The 18,054-nt window shown below is 53.6% G+C and overlaps 1 protein-coding gene across 4 annotated transcripts; it reads left to right on the forward strand.

Moving 5' to 3' along the window:
• The first annotated feature begins 479 nt into the window (after nucleotides 1-479).
• On the forward strand, nucleotides 480-12,004 carry VPS18 (VPS18, CORVET/HOPS core subunit). 4 transcript variants are annotated; one of them, XM_023757476.1, is made up of 5 exons: nucleotides 480-834; nucleotides 4,205-4,346; nucleotides 7,645-7,736; nucleotides 7,891-9,761; nucleotides 10,672-12,004. In XM_023757476.1, the coding sequence occupies exons 2-5, from the start codon at nucleotides 4,318-4,320 to the stop codon at nucleotides 11,395-11,397; spliced, it is 2,718 nt and encodes a 905-aa protein (XP_023613244.1). In that variant the 5' UTR covers nucleotides 480-834; nucleotides 4,205-4,317; the 3' UTR covers nucleotides 11,398-12,004. The 4 variants fall into 4 exon arrangements, with proteins under 4 accessions (XP_023613244.1, XP_014314929.1, XP_006093094.1 ...); XM_014459443.2 differs by lacking the exon at nucleotides 480-834 and adding an exon at nucleotides 1,681-1,966; XM_006093032.3 differs by lacking the exon at nucleotides 480-834 and adding an exon at nucleotides 2,481-2,908.
• Nucleotides 12,005-18,054: the final 6,050 nt, after the last annotated feature.

Consider the following 18,054-nt stretch of genomic DNA (forward strand, 5'->3'; position numbering starts at 1 on the left):
TGTCACAGCTAATGAGTGACGGGGAATGGATAACAGGACTGGTCTCTGGGCTCTTCCAAAGTCCAGCCCAAGGATTGAGTAATGAGTATGTGGAAGATGCTGTTGTAATCACCTCAACAGGGATCCAGTACGTACTGTGTCTATAGTAAGCAAGGCCCACTTAGGCCCCACCCCACACATCCCAGAGAGCAGAGGAAAAGAGGGAGGCTTTTAGAACAGTGAGGAGGTGGCTGGAAGGACTCTGTGTCCCTGAGAACACCCCCAGGCCGACCAGCTCCGTGCATGCGGGAGGGCGGATGGGACACACTCTCTCCGCACAGTCCAGACCTGAGGAATCAGTTGGGCCTCACTTTCTCAGCTTGCATTAGGGGCATGGACGGCGTGCTTGGATTTGAATATTGCCTCCTGGCTTCCCACTTCCTGGTCACAGGACTTGGAACAAACTGTTCCACCATCTGAACTTCAGTTTCTGCTCTTATTAGGCAGGGAAAAGAGCAGTGCCTACTTCATAGTATTAGTGTGCACATAAAATGAAATAGCAATGACTATTAGGAATTTAGTGTGGTGCGCGGCACATTGTCGGTAGTCAGTAAATGTATCTTGTATGATTATTTGACCTTTGGCTGGACCTGTTTATGTTTCCCTAATGCAGATGACAGGTGACTTGGGGTGGGGCCTCACACAAGGAGCAGGACAGCTCTCTGGCTGGGATCGCTTTTCCCAGGGCGGAGGCCTCCTCCCTGCTCCACCTCGCCTATGGAGCAGCGCCCCTGGCGGGGAGAGTGGCTCGCAGCCGCTGGTTTCGGGCAAGAGAAGGGAGACACAGGCGCGAAGGTAAGTTATCTCAGACGCAGTAACCTGTCACCCCATCCTGGGCGGGGGCCGCTCCAGGCCCAGCGAGCCCTCAGTGTGGGCTGGTGAGGGTCCAGTTCTCAGCGCCTGGCGGAGAAGTTCGGCAAAAGAAGCGTGCCCACACAGAGTACTGTGCAAACCTGGAGCTTCTGAGAGTAAAGGGGGAGCTTGTAGTCATTACGCGGGGCTACCGGTTAAAGCTGGATGGGGGTGACTGTCCGAGAGCCTTCCTCACTTAAGCAAAGTAGAGTCCATGGGCCTCATCAAGAAACAGACTCCCACCGGCCGGTGGTGGCTCAGTGGTTAAACACCCCACCCCCGACCGGCACTTGCACGAATTGCAGGCTGGATTCCCAGTGGGGGGTGTACAGGAGGCAGCCGATCAATGATTCTCTCTCATCACTGATCTCTCTCTCTCTCCTTCTTTCTTCTCTGAAATCAATAAAAATATATATTTAAAAAAAAAAGAAACCGACTCTGAGTCACCTAGTCGGTGGAAGCAGGAATGAGTCACCTAGTCGGTGGAAGCAGTTGGGACTGCAGTCGCACCCGAACCCTTGCAGTTCTGTTATTTAGGACTCCACACCCACCTCCAACACTTGTCCCTAGTCCCCGCCAGGTTTTGGAGGTATTTGTTCCCGGCTCCTAGTGCAGCCCTGCGGCCAAATCTCTGGGTATGCCCCTGCGGTGGGTGCCCCAGAGCGGGAACAGAGCCTGGCACAGCGGGTGTGTTCATTTGTGAAACGGTGACCTGAACAAATCCACCAACAGCGTGTCTAGCATTAATCATCTACTTATTGGCCCATCGACCTTCAAGGGTGGTACTGTGCTCATCTCTGTGACCCCAGCACCTCGCCAGAGGTCAGGCACAGAGTAAGTTTTTGGTGAATGAGTGGATGGAAGCAGCCTGGCACCCCTTAGCTGTGCCTGGTCTTCTCTGCCTTCCTTTCTGGCCTCCCCCCGCCCACACCAAGGAGCCACTACAGAGCAGGCCAGAGGTAGGTTAGGCAGCACATGCCTTCCCACTGGCTGGGGCACCCAGCTCCGCCACTGTCTGTAAGTGCCCCTGGATGTGGGAGAAGAGATCAGGACCGCTTCCCTGCGCTTGGTGAAGGTAGGATCCAGACAGCGATTGGATTGAGGGACGGGACGTTCTCCTGGGGACCGAGGGCAGCGAGCTGTTTACAAAGATGGGAGCGGAGCTGGGCGGGGAGGCTGAGCGGTCCAGCTGAGGGAGGAAAGCCTACGCAAGGAAGGTGGCAGGGACCCGCGAGGCTGCAGCGGGATGGCGCTGGGCAGGTCGGAGAAAGCGGCTGAGAAAGCCGGGATTCCCTCCTAGCGCCAAAGCCCGGAACTGCAGCGGGGTCTTGGAAGGGGAGGCTTGTGTTCAGCGAGGCCAATCCACACCCCGCTGGTCTCCAGTACCGACGCGTCCAGGCCTCCGCCCCACGCCGGGAACCGCAGCTGCACTCCGGCTCCCGCCCTCAGGGGAGGACTGGGTCCCGCCCCCGCCCCTCCTGACTCCGCCCCGCCCGTCTGGCCCCGCCCCTCTCGCGGCGCCTCCCAGTGGCCGCCCTGCGAAGTTCCTGCGCCGGCGCACGTGAGGTTCTGAGAACCCGGAAGTTACGTTGTAGGCACGCGTCCTGGGGGCGGGAGTCAGCTGAGCTACCCGGACAAGGTTGCGATCACCTGGGCTCCGCTAACGGGAGCCGGGGGGTCTCTAGGCGGCGGGCGTGGGGTGCGGGACTGCGCCAGGTCAAGGGGGAGCGCTCCTGAGCCACCTCGCTCTGTAAGGCGACAGCGAGAAGATCTCAGGCTTGTAAAGAGGAGGAGGGCGGCGGGTCGCCAGGGTCTGTCCGATCCCGGTGGAGGCTGGGGAGTCGCCGGCTCCAGGCGGGGCGACAGGGATCGCTGGGGGAAGCCCCGTTGTGATCCCTGGGGCGGCGAGTCCCCAGGCCAGGCACCATGGCGTCCATCCTGGACGAATACGAGGACTCCCTGTCCCGCTCGGCCGTCTTGCAGCCCGGCTGCCCCAGCGTGGGCATCCCGCACTCGGGTAAGGGAAGGGAGGGCGCCCTCTCAGCTCTCCTGGCACCTGCGGGGGCGGAGTGGGGAGTGGCTTCCAGAGCTCTGGTTCGCCTCCTGGGCGTGCAGTTTGGGTCTAGGCCCCTGGTTCTCCGCAGGCTCTCTTGGTGGTGGTCGAAGTTTGAAGCAAGAGCAGCCGCGTGATCTAGGCCCTGCCTCTAGGGTCCTTCTAAGAGGGAACTGGGACCCAGATAAGGAAGTAACTTGCCTGCAGGCTGCAGTTGGGAGAACTGAGAATAGGCTTCAAGATTCATCTGAGTCTGTGCTTTTCTCGAGGGTCTTTCTGGAGGTGGGAGGAAGAGAAGGGGGAAAGAAACTGGTGAAAGGGGGATGTTGTAGAAGGAGGGATGGTCCAGAGCTAACTTTGTCCCTGAACAGGGGAAAACGAAGTATTTCAGGCCTTTGCTAGAGCTGGGTGAAGCCTGGCATTGAGGAGACATTTTTGTGGAAAGTAGTACAGAATTGGCAGCGGGGTCTGAGTGCTGGGGGTTTTGAGCAATGGTAACGGAATGAAATAAAGCCAGAGAGAAAGCAGTTTGTTAACCAGCTGATTGGAACGGTTCTCCCAGGTTCCCTGTACCCTCATTTTTTTCTGGAAACTCGCTGAGAGCATTACTGCATGGGCAGGGAGGAGGGGAGAGAGTGAAGCTAGATGACTTTCGTTGAGCTGGGGTTGCTGGGCCAAAGATTGATAAGGGAAAATGCCCAATCCTTCTCCCCGACCCCCCCTCCCCCTATAACGATTGGGAGCAGGTACATCATAGCGTAACAGCATCCCAGGGGGTCAAAGAATCAATTCCTCACTTCTGTCAGAAGTGTGGGAAGAGCGCAGGACCCCTCATGCAGAGGTGATTAGCAAACTACTTGACATACTGGTTTTTAACCAAGGCCCTGGGCAGGAATATGTTGGGAAAGTGGAGAGGAACACTGTTTTGTTGTTGTTGTTAATCCTCACCCGAGGATACTTTTCCATTGATTTTTAGAGAGAGTGGAAGGGAGGGGTAGAGACAGAGAGAGAAACATCGATGTGAGAGAGACACATTGATTGGTTGTTTCCCGCACGCTCCTTGACCAGGGCCAGGAATCAAGCCTGCAACTGAGGTATGTGCCCTTGACTGGAAATGAACCTGCAACCCTTTAGTCCGCAGGCCAACACTCTGTCCACTGAGCCAAACGGACTAAGGCAGGAGCACTGTTTTTTGTTGTTGTTTCTTGCCTTTCTTCCGTCTCTTCCATAGCTAACCTTTTCTTTGCTTCTCACCTGTAGGGTATGTGAATGCCCAGCTAGAGAAAGAAGTGCCCATCTTCACGAAGCAGCGCATTGACTTTACGCCTTCCGAGCGTATCACCAGTCTTGTCGTCGCCTGCAATCAGCTCTGCATGAGCCTGGGCAAGGATACACTGCTCCGGTAAGTGAGGGCCAAAATATGTAGAAATAGGGAGTGGAATGGTGATATTTTGGGACTGTTCACTAACTCATGCCTTTCTACTTCTCTAGGCAGGTGAACAGGGGATTTGGAATTTTCAGGAAATATTCTTCCCAGAGAGAACCAATGTAGTGTGGTAGTTAAGAATACAGTAGACCTGGATTCAGATCCTAGCTCTACCACTTACCAGCTCTGGAATCTTGAGCAAGTCAGCTAGTCTTTCTAAATGTGTCCCTTCATCTGTTACAGATAACACCAACCCACCAATTAGTCACATGGGTCAGTGGAACTGTCTAGAATCCTGAATAAATCCACTCTAAAGGGAAATGGTCTGGCTGGCGTGGCTCAGTGGTTGAACGTCAACCTATGAACCAGGAGGTCATGGTTCGATTCCCGGTCAGAGCATATGCCTGGGTTGCGGGCTCGATCCCCTGTGTGGGGGATGCAGGAGGCAGCTGATCAATGATTCTCTGTCATCATTGATGTTTCTATCTCTCTCTCCATTCCTCTCTGAAATCAATAAAAGTATATTTTTTAAAATGGAAATAATGTATCTTAATAAAGCTGGAAATAAATACATATATAAATTGACAAAGGTATTAGCAAATTTGTTTATCTATCTGGAATAACCACCTGGGATAAAACAGCTAAACCTCTGTGTCACAGAAATGAATTCTAGGTGAAATAGTTATTTAAATATAAAATATAAACAATGCACTCTGGCCCTAGCCGGTTTGTCTTAGTGGATAGACTGTCAGCCTGCCAACTGAAGGGTCCCAGGTTCAATTCTGGTCAAGGGCACATGCCGGCATTGCAGGCTCAATCCCCAGTAGAAGACGTGCAGGAGGCAGCCGATCAGTAATTCTCTCATCATTGATGTTTCTATCTCTCTCTCTTCTCTGAAATCAATAAAAATATACATCAAAAATAAATAAATAAATAAATAAATAAATAAATAAATAAATAAAAATAAACAATGCACCCTGGCTGGTGTGGCTTTGTTGGTTGGAGTGTTGTCCTGTCGTCCCGTGCCCCAAAAAGATGGCAAGTTTGATTCCCGGTCAGGGCACATATCCAGGTCGTGGGGGTTTGATCTCCAATCGGGGTGCATACTGGAGGCAACTGATAGATGGTTCTCTCACATCAGTGTTTCTCTCTCTCCTGTTCTCCCTTCCTCTCTCTAAACATATTCTCAGATGAGGATTTATTTTTTAACATTTTTATTGATTTCAGAGAGGAAGGGAGAGGGAGAAAGAGATAGATACATCAATGATGAGAGAGGATCACTGAGCCACATCAACCAGGCAGGTGAGGATTTTTTAAAAAAAGAATATTTAATAAATTTCTACGTTCTTGGGCTGAAGGAAGGTCTTCTTACTTAAGCTAGAAAATCCAGATGCCAAAAGCAAAAGATATAATTGATTGCGTAGTAATTGCTGTTGTGACAAAACAAAAACAAAAAAGCATATGAGTCAGTTCAAGACAAAAGATGGTGGGAAAATAATGTTTTTCCACATGACTAACAATTTACATCTTTGTTTCTTAAAAAGCCCTTACAAATTAATAAGACAATTTAGTAGAAAAGGGAGAGCAAAGAATATAAACAAGCAGTTCACAGAAGAGGAACTCCAAATTTCCACTAAACATCTGAAAAAATTTTAACTTCTGGGAATTCACATTAAAATAACACTTAAGATGCCATTTTATATATATATATATATATTTTTTTTATATATTTTATTGATTTTTTACAGAGAGGAAGGGAGAGGGATAGAGAGTTAGAAACATTGATGAGAGAGAAACATCGATCAGTTGCCTCCTGCACACTCCCTACTGGGGATGTGCCCGCAACCAAGGTACATGCCCTTGGCCGGGAATCGAACCCGGGACCCTCGAGTCCGCAGGCTGATGCTCTGTCCGCTGAGCCAAACCGGTTAGGGCAAGATGCCATTTTAAAAAAAGCTATCAGATTGGCAAAAATTAAAAACAGTAATATGTGGTGCTGGTGAAGATGCACAGAAATTGCCTCTCATACATTGCTGGTGAGAGTATAAATTGCCACTATCTTTTGGAAAAATAATTGGCAATGTCTGTTACAACTTGAAATTATAACTGACTCAGCAATCCCATTTTGGGGAATACATAACTATAGAAAAAAAAGTACCAGTCTGCAAGGATATAGATTCAAGGATATTGAATGCAGGATTATTTATTTATTTATTTTGTTAGTCCTCATCTGAAGATATTTTTTCCATTGCTTTTCAGAGAGAGTAAAAGGAAGGGAAGGAGGGAAAGAGAGAGACTGAAACACTGATGTGAGAAAGACACATCAACTAGTTGCCTCCTGCACGCACCCTGACCATGGGCAGGGAACAAACCCACAAATGAGGTACAAGGTACATGCCCTTGACCGGGAATCGAACCTGAGACCCTCCAGTGCCAGACTGGTGCTCTAACCACTGAGCAACACCTGGCCAGGATGATGGCAGCATTATCTCTGGTAGGAAAAACTGGACATGAACTGAATGGTTACCAACAGGAAAATGATGATTAAATTATGGTTGAGCCATAAAAGGAATATTATGCAGTTATTAAAACGAGTTAGAGCTGTATCCGTTGATTCAGTGAATGCTCATGAAATATCTAAGTGAGAAAAGCAAATTATAAAGTAATGTGCACACACACACACACACTATGAAGTTATTTTTGTAAAAATTGACAAAACAACATAAATATGGAGAAAGATGTTAACATCAGTTTTCTCTGTTGGGAATGACAGGTTTGAGAAGAAAATCATTAGCTTTTTCTTTATACATTATACATCTTTACATTGATTTCTTTAGTTTGAAAAGAATCTAATAAGGGAAATATAATTCAAACAGGAGCACTCCTCAAGGTTATTGTGAAGATTGAGATCATACTAGGTTAAGCTCTTGGCATGGTGCTTGATATATAGAAAGTACTCAGTAACCATTAGCTACAATTTGTTGTTCATTTTTTACCCCAGGAGTCTGGGATACCCCTGCTCATTTTCCTGGAAGCACTGGAGATCTGTTGAGTAGAGGGAAAAGATTCCTGCTTAGTGGACTTCTCAAAATGAGGTTCGGGAATTCTCAGCTGAGGGTTAAGGACCCTGCCTATGTTTCAGAGTTCCCTTGGGATTGTATTCAGAGTTTTATGTGTATATGTAGATTTCAGGGAAGAAAGGCTGTGGCTTTCATCAAATTATAAAGAGATCTGTGATTCGAGAAAAGGATCTGCCCTCCTCTTGTCCTGACAGCATTGACTTGGGCAAGGCAAATGAACCCAACCACGTGGAGCTGGGGCGCAAGGACGATGCCAAAGTTCACAAGATGTTCCTGGACCATACTGGTAAGTGGTGATGGAGGTCGGAGATGGAGGGTGGGGGTGGGGCTGAGGTAAGTCACTGCCTGGGCGGATGGGATCTGAGGGTGGTGGGGGCAAGGAGGAGGCGGAGGGTGGGAATAGTGGCAACTCCAGGATGCCATGCTCTCCCCTGTTCCAGGCTTTCACCTGCTAATTGCTCTGAGCAGCACTGAGGTCCTTTATGTGAACCGTAATGGACAGAAGGTACGGCCACTGGCACGCTGGAAGGGGCAGCTGGTGGAGAGTGTGGGCTGGAACAAGGCACTGGGCACCGAGAGCAGCACAGGCCCCATCCTGGTTGGCACTGCCCAAGGCCAGATCTTCGAAGCAGAGCTCTCAGCCAGCGAGGGTGGGCTTTTCGGCCCTGCCCCAGATCTCTACTTCCGTCCATTATACGTTCTAAATGAAGAAGGGGGCCCCGCACCTGTGTGCTCCCTGGAGGCCGAGCGGGGCCCTGATGGGCGCCCCTTTGTTATCGCCACCACGCGGCAGCGCCTCTTCCAGTTCATAGGCCGAACAGCAGAGGGAGCTGAGGCACAGGGCTTCTTGGGGCTCTTTGCTGCCTACACTGACCACCCACCCCCATTCCGTGAGTTCCCCAGCAGTCTGGGCTACAGCGAGTTGGCCTTCTATACCCCCAAATTGCGCTCTGCACCACGGGCCTTCGCCTGGATGATGGGGGATGGCGTGTTGTATGGAGCATTGGACCACGGGCGTCCCGACTCCCTGCTGAGTGAGGAGCGAGTCTGGGACTACCCGGAAGGGGTGGGTCCTGGAGCCAGCCCCCCCCTGGCCATTGTCCTGACCCAGTTCCACTTCCTGCTCCTGCTGGCGGACCGGGTGGAGGCCGTGTGCACGCTGACGGGACAGGTGGTGCTGCGGGACCACTTCCTGGAGAAGTTCGGGCCACTGAGGCACATGGTGAAGGACTCCTCCACAGGCCACCTGTGGGCCTACACTGAGCGGGCCGTCTTCCGCTACCACGTGCAGCGGGAGGCCCGGGATGTCTGGCGCACCTACCTGGACATGAACCGCTTTGACCTGGCCAAAGAGTATTGTCGAGAGCGGCCTGACTGCCTGGACACCGTCCTGGCTCGGGAGGCTGATTTCTGCTTTAATCAGCGACGCTACCTCGAGAGCGCCCGCTGCTATGCCCTGACCCAGAGCTACTTTGAGGAGATTGCCCTCAAGTTCTTGGAGGCCCGACAGGAGGAGGCTTTGGTGGAGTTCTTGCAGCGAAAACTGGCCGGTTTGAAGCCAGCCGAGCGTACCCAGGCCACGCTGCTGACGACCTGGCTGACGGAGCTCTACCTGAGCCGGCTCGGGGCTCTGCAGGGTGACCCAGAGGCCCTGAACCTCTACTGGGAAACACGGGAGCGCTTCCGTGCCTTCCTCAGCAGCCCCCGCCACAAGGAGTGGCTCTTCTCCAGCAGAGCCTCCATCCACGAGCTGCTCGCCAGCCACGGGGACACAGAACACATGGTGTACTTTGCTGTGATCATGCAGGACTACGAGCGGGTGGTGGCATACCACTGCCAGCATGAGGCCTATGAGGAGGCCCTGGCAGTGCTTGCCCGCCACCGGGACCCCCAGCTCTTCTACAAGTTCTCGCCCATCCTCATCCGTCACATCCCCCGTCAGCTGGTGGATGCCTGGATTGAGATGGGCAGCCGGCTGGATGCCCGGCAACTCATCCCTGCCTTGGTGAACTACAGCCAGGGTGGTGAGGCCCAGCAGGTGAGCCAGGCCATCCGCTACATGGAGTTCTGTGTGAACGTGCTGGGCGAGACTGAGCAGGCCATTCACAATTACCTGCTGTCGCTGTATGCCCGAGGCCAGCCAGCCTCACTGCTGGCCTACCTTGAGCAGGCTGGGGCCAGCCCACACCGTGTGCATTACGACCTCAAGTATGCTCTGCGGCTCTGCGCTGAGCATGGCCACCACCGTGCTTGTGTCCATGTCTACAAGGTCCTGGAGCTGTATGAGGAGGCTGTGGACCTGGCCTTGCAGGTGAGCCCATGAGTCTTGACGCCATCTAAGAGAGGGGCCTGGAGAGCAATAACTTCAATGGTGAAGGGTTGGAGAGGTGGCTGTGGCTAGGGTGTGCTGGCTTCCTTTGCGGAGAGGTGCTGTAGTATAGAGGCTAAGAACAGGGACTCCGAAGTTAGGATTTGAATTCTGATTCTGCCACTTCCTAAGCTGTGTGACCTCAGGCTAGTTCTGAACCTCTCTGTGCCTCAGATTATTCATCCAGAGACAAGAAGTGTTATAGTACTTCCCTCATACGGTTTATGAAAGTACTGTATAGGAAAAGCACTCAGAACAGTGCCTGTTGCTTAGGTGAGTTCTGTATGCATGCTAGCTATTGTATTATGGTCACAATGGCAGAAGGACATTTCTCAAATCATGATGTGCAGGAGGCGGCTGGTCGATGTTTCTCTCTCATCGATGTTTCTAACTCTCTATCTCTCTCCCTTCCTCTCTGTAAAAAATCAATAAAATATATTTAAAAAAAAAAAAAAAAAGAAAGTACTGTATAGGAAAAGCACTCAGAACAGTGCCTGTTGCTTAGGTGAGTTCTGTATACATGCTAGCTATTGTATTATGGTCACAATGGCAGAAGGACATTTCTCAAATCATGAGTTATTACCTAAAGGACTTACTGAATGTCTGAAGGTAGGGCCCCAAAATCTGAATTTTGACTATGTTCCCCAGGTGATTTTTAAATTCGCTAAAATTGAAGCCCACCATCATAAGCAGCTTTTACAGAGCTGTGAGGGGACGGGCCCACCACTGAGGTCGGTTTCTAGCTTGGCTCCCAGAAGCTCCTCCTCAGGCCCAGGGTCTCCCTAGTCTCTCGCACAGTCTCTGTCCTGGGTGGGGAGGAGGGTTGACCCTAACACTCGTGGTTACCCCACAGGTGGATGTGGACCTGGCCAAGCAGTGTGCTGATTTGCCCGAGGAAGACGAGGAACTTCGCAAGAAGCTGTGGCTGAAGATCGCACGGCACGTGGTGCAGGAGGAGGAAGACGTGCAGACCGCTATGGCCTGCCTGGCCAGCTGCCCCCTGCTCAAGATTGAGGATGTGCTTCCCTTCTTTCCTGACTTCGTCACCATTGACCACTTTAAGGAGGCGATCTGCAGCTCACTGAAGGCCTACAACCACCACATCCAGGAGCTACAGCGGGAGATGGAAGAGGCCACAGCCAGCGCCCAGCGCATCCGGCGAGATCTGCAGGAGCTGCGGGGCCGCTACGGCACTGTGGAACCCCAGGACAAGTGTGCCACCTGCGACTTCCCCCTGCTCAACCGCCCTTTTTACCTCTTCCTCTGCGGCCACATGTTCCATGCGGACTGCCTGCTGCAGGCTGTACGGCCTGGCCTGCCGGCCTACAAGCAGGCCCGGCTGGAGGAGTTGCAGCGAAAGCTGGGGGCTGCTCCACCCCCCACCAAGGGCTCTGCCCGGGCAAAGGAGGCCGAGGGTGGGGCTGCTGCTGTGGGGCCAAGCCGGGAACAACTCAAGGCTGACCTAGATGAACTGGTGGCGGCTGAGTGTGTGTACTGTGGGGAGCTGATGATTCGCTCTATCGACCGGCCCTTCATCGACCCCCAGCGCTATGAGGAGGAGCACCTCAGTTGGCTGTAGGAGGTTGTTGCCCCTGATAGGCGGGTGGGCAGTTAAGCACAGCTACTTGCCGGCTCTTAGGAAGGCCACGTGAGAGGGCTGCTGCTAGGCTATGACTGTAGGAGGGAGTGGAGTTATAGCCGTTGCCCAGGGGGTATCAGCTCTGAGTGCACCTGCCCACTGCTCATGCTGCTCTTCAGGGCTGCCTTAGAGCTGCTGTTACACCAGGCCATCAGCCTGCCTCCCAGAAGAGGGCATTAGCTGGAGAGGTCACAGTTCTGATCGCCTTCCTATCCCCTCAGCATCTAGCAGCTCGGTTTTCCTTTTCACTCTCCGCACACTTCGTGTTCAGCTTCTAGAGCAAGAGTACCATTCTTCCTTTTCACTCCGTGCCTCTTCTCCCTCAGAGGAAGCCCTCTCTTCTGTCTGCCCCCAGGTCCCAGAAGTGAAAAGACAACCCCTCCAAGTCCTGGGCACGGGGCTGGGAAAGGTAGTGCTGATGGTGGGTGTGGTCTTGTGCACACTGTTTGGTGTTCCGCTGTGAGGGTGCCCTGGGCAGAGGCCTCATGGAGGACAGTGGGAGCTGGTGATGGGGTGGAGAACATTAAACTGTCTGCATTGCACTAGTGGCTTGAGCTGGAGGCTTGTGGTGATGCTGGGCTGAGTGGTGTGGGCCCAGGAGGGGCAGGGGGCAGGGGGGGGGGCACAGGGAGGCAACCTGGGTCCTGTATGCTTTCAAGCCTTGGCCCTTGTATCTTCACCTGGGAGTGTGACAGGGTGATTTTGCCTGTCCCTTCACTCTGTCCTCTCTGATTATTGGCTTCTGTTGGAAATTACCACCCATCATCCTGTTTGGAACAGGGGCTGTTCTTCCCTTTTGCCAGCAGGTGGTGCTGCTCCCCACAGAATCCTTTGCATGCAGGCAGTTGGAGGTGCCGATTTCTCACTCCACCACTGCTTCCTCATTCTGTTCCTTCCCCAGTTGTCCCAAGCATTTTCTGGGTGTCTCGTTACCTAACCGTGAATCTAAACTCCTCATTCCTCCTCCCTCCATTAGTCCTTACAAATGCTAGATTCTACTTGCCCCTCTCTACCAGCTGGGATCCCTGAGTGCCCAGGTGCTGCCCATCTTTGATACTGCCCTATCACTGTCTGGCATTTAACCCTAGTGTTGCGGTCCAACATGGAGGTGCGAGTGCCATGGCCACCATTCATGGCATTTGGCAGATAGGTTTTTTTCTGTCTAGCTCCTGTAACCTGCCCCTCCCCCCAGGTTACACTTCTTTAGTTGTGGCTGGTAGCTAAGCCACAACTAAGGATTCTTAGAGCGGGGCCTTCCTGTGACATCAGCTGAACACCCTTTGCTCCTAACGCTGGTGTCCACAGTCCACTGCCCGGCTCTATGGGTGTGGTCTGTTAGCTGCCAGATTGAAATAAAATAACAAGTGAGTGTTCCTGGAATCAGGCTGGGGTCAAGGCACCTGGCTGGTGTCTGCAGTCTTTCTTTCTCCCCTGCGGCCAAATCCTCTTCCACGACTTATCTCCTGCAGTCCCGGTGGAATCTTGCCCAGCTGAGTTCCCCAACCACTAGAACAACAGCAGGGCCTCTGCCAACTCACAGGGCTGGAAGCTGCCTCTTTGATGAGCCTCAGAGTCCCTATGTTCCCCCAGAATCAAGAGTGGGAGTAAATGTGTGTGTGTGTGTGGGGGCGGGGGGTCTCATTGGGTAAGTAGAGGACATCAGAATCCTGTTCTTTCCACCATTCCAGGAAGGTTTGGAAGGCTCCTACTCTCTCTCCCCGTGTGGCCTAAGGCTCTCCTCACACCTAGACTCAGCAGAGGACTCAGGGGTATTGTACCCCCTGTCAATGCATATTAAGTATAAACCTTGGCCTGCCACTGGCCTGGTCCCTTACTTACTTAGAACAGCTTGGGGCTTCTGTCTTTGCACATAATGGGTGCCTAATATGTTAGTTAAACAAACACTGCCTCATTGCTCCCTCCTCCCAGAGAACTTGGCTAAGACAGCCTGGGGCGCCCCTGCCCCTTCTGTCCTCTCTAAGCCTGCCCATCTGGTCCTGGGCCGCTTCCTCATTCCTGGAAAAAGGCCCCAGGTTTCCCTGGCACTGATAGATAGGGGTTCCTTTGAGTCAGGGCAACGGGAAGCCACAGCTCTTAGATCCTTGGAAACCAAGCAAGGCCTGGAATGAAGGGCAGAGAGAAGGCCCTTAGGGCCTTGGCCCTAAGCCTGGGGGAGGGCCAGAGAAAGGGAAGTGGGGGAGCTGTGTGGGCAGCGGCCAAGATGAATGAGCTGCTCCTGGAGCGGTCACTGGAAATAGAAGGAGTGGCCAGAGGCAGTGACGCTGGGATCAGGGCAGGCGGCCTGTAAACAAGGAAGCCACCTGGGGGAGATGCAGGGCGGCCACTGGTCCTGGGGAGCAGGTGCTTCCTGAGGCCCGCCCTTGAGAGGGCCCTGGGGAGCCGCCCGCTTGAGTTGGCAGAGGACGCTAGGGGACGCTGTCTACTGGCTTCCCCAGCCCACCGCTCCCTTCCACAGCTCCTGGAGGAGTGGCCATCGGAGGGTGTGCCAGCCCAGAGTCCGGCCTGGCTTACCCGCCTGGCCAGGGACCCTCCCTTCTCTTGTCCCCAAGGCAGGCTGGCCAGGGCACCAGCACTGGCAGGGAAGGCTCAGGGCTCAGAGTCTGGGCAGCCTGGTGTGAGCTCATTCCCCAGGGACCACCAGTTCTCAGAGTTCCTGCCCCCCAGGGCTTGGATCACAGGCCAGCAGGCACCAATCCCATTGGGGGCTACAAGGCCACCAGTCTCCAGACTGCCCTGGGCGCTGCCCCCCTGGCGCCAGGGAAACAAAAGGTTAGGGGGCCCAGAGGGAGTTATCTGGCCCCACTGGGTGGGTGGGGGCATGAGGGGTACACCTCCTCCCCACTCCCCCAGCTCTGCAGATTCTTCGAGACACTTTCACAGGCGGAAATTCCCAGAGGTCAGAGGAGGGAAACGGTTAATTCCTTTTATTCAATGGGCCCCCCTACACGCCTCCCCCCAACTTCCTCCCTCCACTTCCCGCCCCCCCCTGTGTGAACAGGAAGTGGAGAGGAAAAGGCTCTGAGCAGAGCAGCTGGGAGCAGGAGGCAGGGAGTGGGCGGCAGGCTTGGTGCCAGCCCTGCCCCTCATGGTTACTTGCTGGAGGGCCAGACCCACTGTGGCCTGGGAAAGAACCTGCAGCCCCGCTGGCGAGTGGCAGGGCAGCCGGGAAACAGCCTAGTGTCTGAGCCCCCTTCCCTCAGCCTGCTCCCTCCCGGGTCACCTGCAAGCCATCCTCTGCCCAAGACCCAGCTGCCCTTGCCACTGCAGCCCCACCCCCACTGCAGGCTGGGCATCCCGAGCTGGCAGGCATCTCTTTAGGCAGCCGCCAGTCCTGGCACTGGCTCCAGCCCCTCAGCCCTGCCAGTTCTTTGAAGCTCATGCAGCGCTTCCTGTTTGGGGAGGGCGATGCCAGGGCCCCTCCCCCACCATTGTTCTGTAGAGACCATAGGTCCATCTGTTGCCCCATGGTGGGGCCCCTAGGCAGTGCCACAAGGGAGCAGCACCACAAAGGACCCTGCTGGCAGCTTTGCTTATGTGGAGTGAGGCTGCAGCAGGTTGAGGGTGAATGGTGGTCAGGGGCAGGCCCGGGTGGGCAGTGGGATAGACGCAGGATGCTAGATCTGTTCTTGGGCAGCTGGAGCCGTCCGCTCTCTCCACCTGGAACATGGAGATGATTATATTCAGGGGGCGCTGAAGCCGCCAGGAGAGGGAAACCATTCTTATGCCCAGATTTCAAAACAGGGAAAACTGAGGTAGAAGGGCAGACTTTGGTCTAGGATGGCCAATTAAAGGGGCATCAAGAAGGGTTGTTCTCTCAATGGGATTATTAGCCCCTGCTCGCTGAATGTCCTCTGATTTGGTGCTTTCTCTTCCAGAGCGGCTTTGCCTCTTCTCAGCTTTCGCCTTGAAGTAGCCCTTGAACCGGGCAGTCAGGAACCATGAGGCCATGGGAGGCTAGGGCGGCCCTAGGTTGGTGATCAGCAACCAATATCCACAGAGAATAAGCCCAGGCAGGCCTTACAGAAAAAGGGAAAGGGGCAGTGATCTGGCCCCAGGGAGGGGGTGCTGCTCATGGTTCCCAGGCTGCCCGCCATGGCCAAAGGTCTGTTTGTTTTTCCCAGGTGTAAAGGCAGGTGCCTGGTATCTCTGCAGCTTGCCTCCTCTGCCGTAGCCTCATCTCACAGCTCTGATCTCGACCCGCTTCCTCTCACAGGGCTAGAAGCCCAGCCATGGTCTAGAGCCCATTTCCCTCACCAAATCCTCTGGCTCCTCTTGCCAACCCAGGACCTGAACTGTCAGAGCTGCAGAGGCCTCAGATAAAGGCTATGGGCTGATGTGGGATCTTTGTTTCGGTAAAAACTTGCATGTATGTCCAATACCTGAAATTCCTAAGCTTCCTTGGTGGAAGCCAGGCTCGGGGGAGGGGCACGCCCCTATTCACTGTCCTTTCCTCCCCCATCTCAATCTCTAGGGGATGCCAGGATGCCCAAGAATCCAGCTTGAAAATCACTGAGCTGCCAATCCCACGTTCTGATTTGACAGGTGCTGACTCTCGGGAGAAACTGGTGGCGGCACTAGGCTCCACCCAGGATCCTGTCCCTTCTCCAGGAGACTGAGCCTCCGTCAGCAGTGGTCTTCTACCCACGGCCCTTCATTGTGATCATTCCTCATCAAAGTGGGTTGTGCTGAGGGACAGGGAGGTGATCTGGAAGAGCAAGTGCAAGAGCAAGTGCAGGTCTACCAGCAGTCAGTTTAATCACGCCCTTGGAACCTCAGTGTCTTCACCTGTTAGATGTGAGTAACTATCACAGACCCTGAGAGGCTCAGGGGAAGCTCAGACACGAGCAGCGAAGCACATCATCTGCCCAGTCAGCCCAGGGCCTGGCACCTGAGGATTCCTTGGCTTGCTTTCTCTTCTGTTTTACTCTGTGCCTCATTCCTCTAGGGCTGGCATTCCGTAAGCCCTCTCATGGTTCTTCCCTCGGAAACTCCTCTGATCCCTTTGGGAATCAGGCTGGAATTGAAAAAGGCTTCGGTGAAAAGGTTTTTCTGGTTCTCAAAAGGTGGTGATTGTGGGGAAGAGAGGCTGAGGATGAGGATGAGAGGAAGCCCTCAGGCAGACAGGATATGGCCACTTAGGTGGGACAGGAGTGCTACTACCTTGGGGGACGGTTCGGGTCCTGGAGGAGAGAAGGCACTGCTCCAGCCCCAGGGGGCGGACAGGATGAGCTGAGGAGGCTGAGCCAGGCACGGTCCCTCTGCCAGCCTGCCCTCATGGTCCAGCCAGAGCTTGCACAATAGCCTGGCTGACTGGATAGCTGGCACTCCCCTGGGAGCCTCAGGAAGTCCCCCTTTGACCTTTGACCCCTCAGGCCTGCTACAGGCCAGAATTCCAAGCAGCTGTCCTCTCTTTTACCTTCTGTTCCTGGTCATTTCCCTTTAGGACTGAGACTCAGAGACACCCCAAACCCCCACCTTACAGCTCCTCCTTTCACATGTTCTTGGGGATAGACCAGCTGGAGCCTCCCCTGGGGCAGCTCCCTATGTGGGCTAATGGGGACCCTTGGAGTCTAGCTGTGTGAAGGATGCAAGCCTTACAGGAAAGCCCCCCAACAAGTGCTCCTGAATTTCCAGACATCCTCCCAGGTGCGCTGCCTGACTTCATCCTTGTCCCAAAGCCCAGAGCCTGCTCCCTCCTGCCATCCTCTAAGCCAGGAGTCGGAGTCCGAAGAGCCCTCGATGCTGTTCCACGCTAAACCACGCTGCGCCTCACGACACTCAGTTTCACAATCAAACAATTCCCTTTGGTTTTCTAGCGGAATTTTTGCTTTTATTTTTTAAGATTTCTCGGCTTTTTTTTTTTTTTTTTTAAGTAATCAGTCTAAATTTGTCATCACACATCCCCCATTTCCGCCCCTCAGGGCCTCCTTTTCATCCCCTGGAATCTGGAAACCATATGTGTGGGCAGAAACCCCCCAGCATCCCCCACAGTACCCTGGCCCAGCCCGGCCTCCGCAGGGGCCGCCTGCTAGCTGGGGAAGAGTCTACACTCCAGGCTGGGGCAGGAAAGGGAGTTTCTCTTTGGACCTTCCCAGCTTAAGCCATGGAGAGGCCGTGTGGTCTGGTGGTTAGGACTGGGACACATGGGTTCTGCCCCCAGCAATCTCTTTGACTAAGGCCAGAAGCCTGGGAAACTCCCCCTGGTCCCCGAGGGACTCAGTTTCCCCACTAGCCCAGGGACTCAGAGCTCCACCACCTAGCTTATCTCCTACCTGCCTTGGTAAAAAGTGTTCGATCCAAAATTTTTACTGTCACTTACAAGCTGTGTGACTTCACAAATGGTTTAACCTTGCTGAATCTCAATTTCCTCATCTATAAGTTAGAAGCTATTTTTGTACCTACCTCCCGGTTGTTGTTAAAGTTAAATAAGAAAACATATCCTCAAGGGCCCAGGGCCACGTATGCTCTAAAAGTCAATACGCAGTAGATGTTACTGTTCATAAGTAGAAATACATAATGAGGTGGGCAGTGGTGTTCTCAGTGGTACGGGTCTGAGGCCCAGCCTACTTGCCCTGC

The sequence above is a fragment of the Myotis lucifugus genome, unplaced genomic scaffold, assembly GCF_000147115.1.
Source record: "Myotis lucifugus unplaced genomic scaffold, Myoluc2.0 scaffold_109, whole genome shotgun sequence".
Classification (NCBI taxonomy): domain Eukaryota; kingdom Metazoa; phylum Chordata; class Mammalia; order Chiroptera; family Vespertilionidae; genus Myotis; species Myotis lucifugus.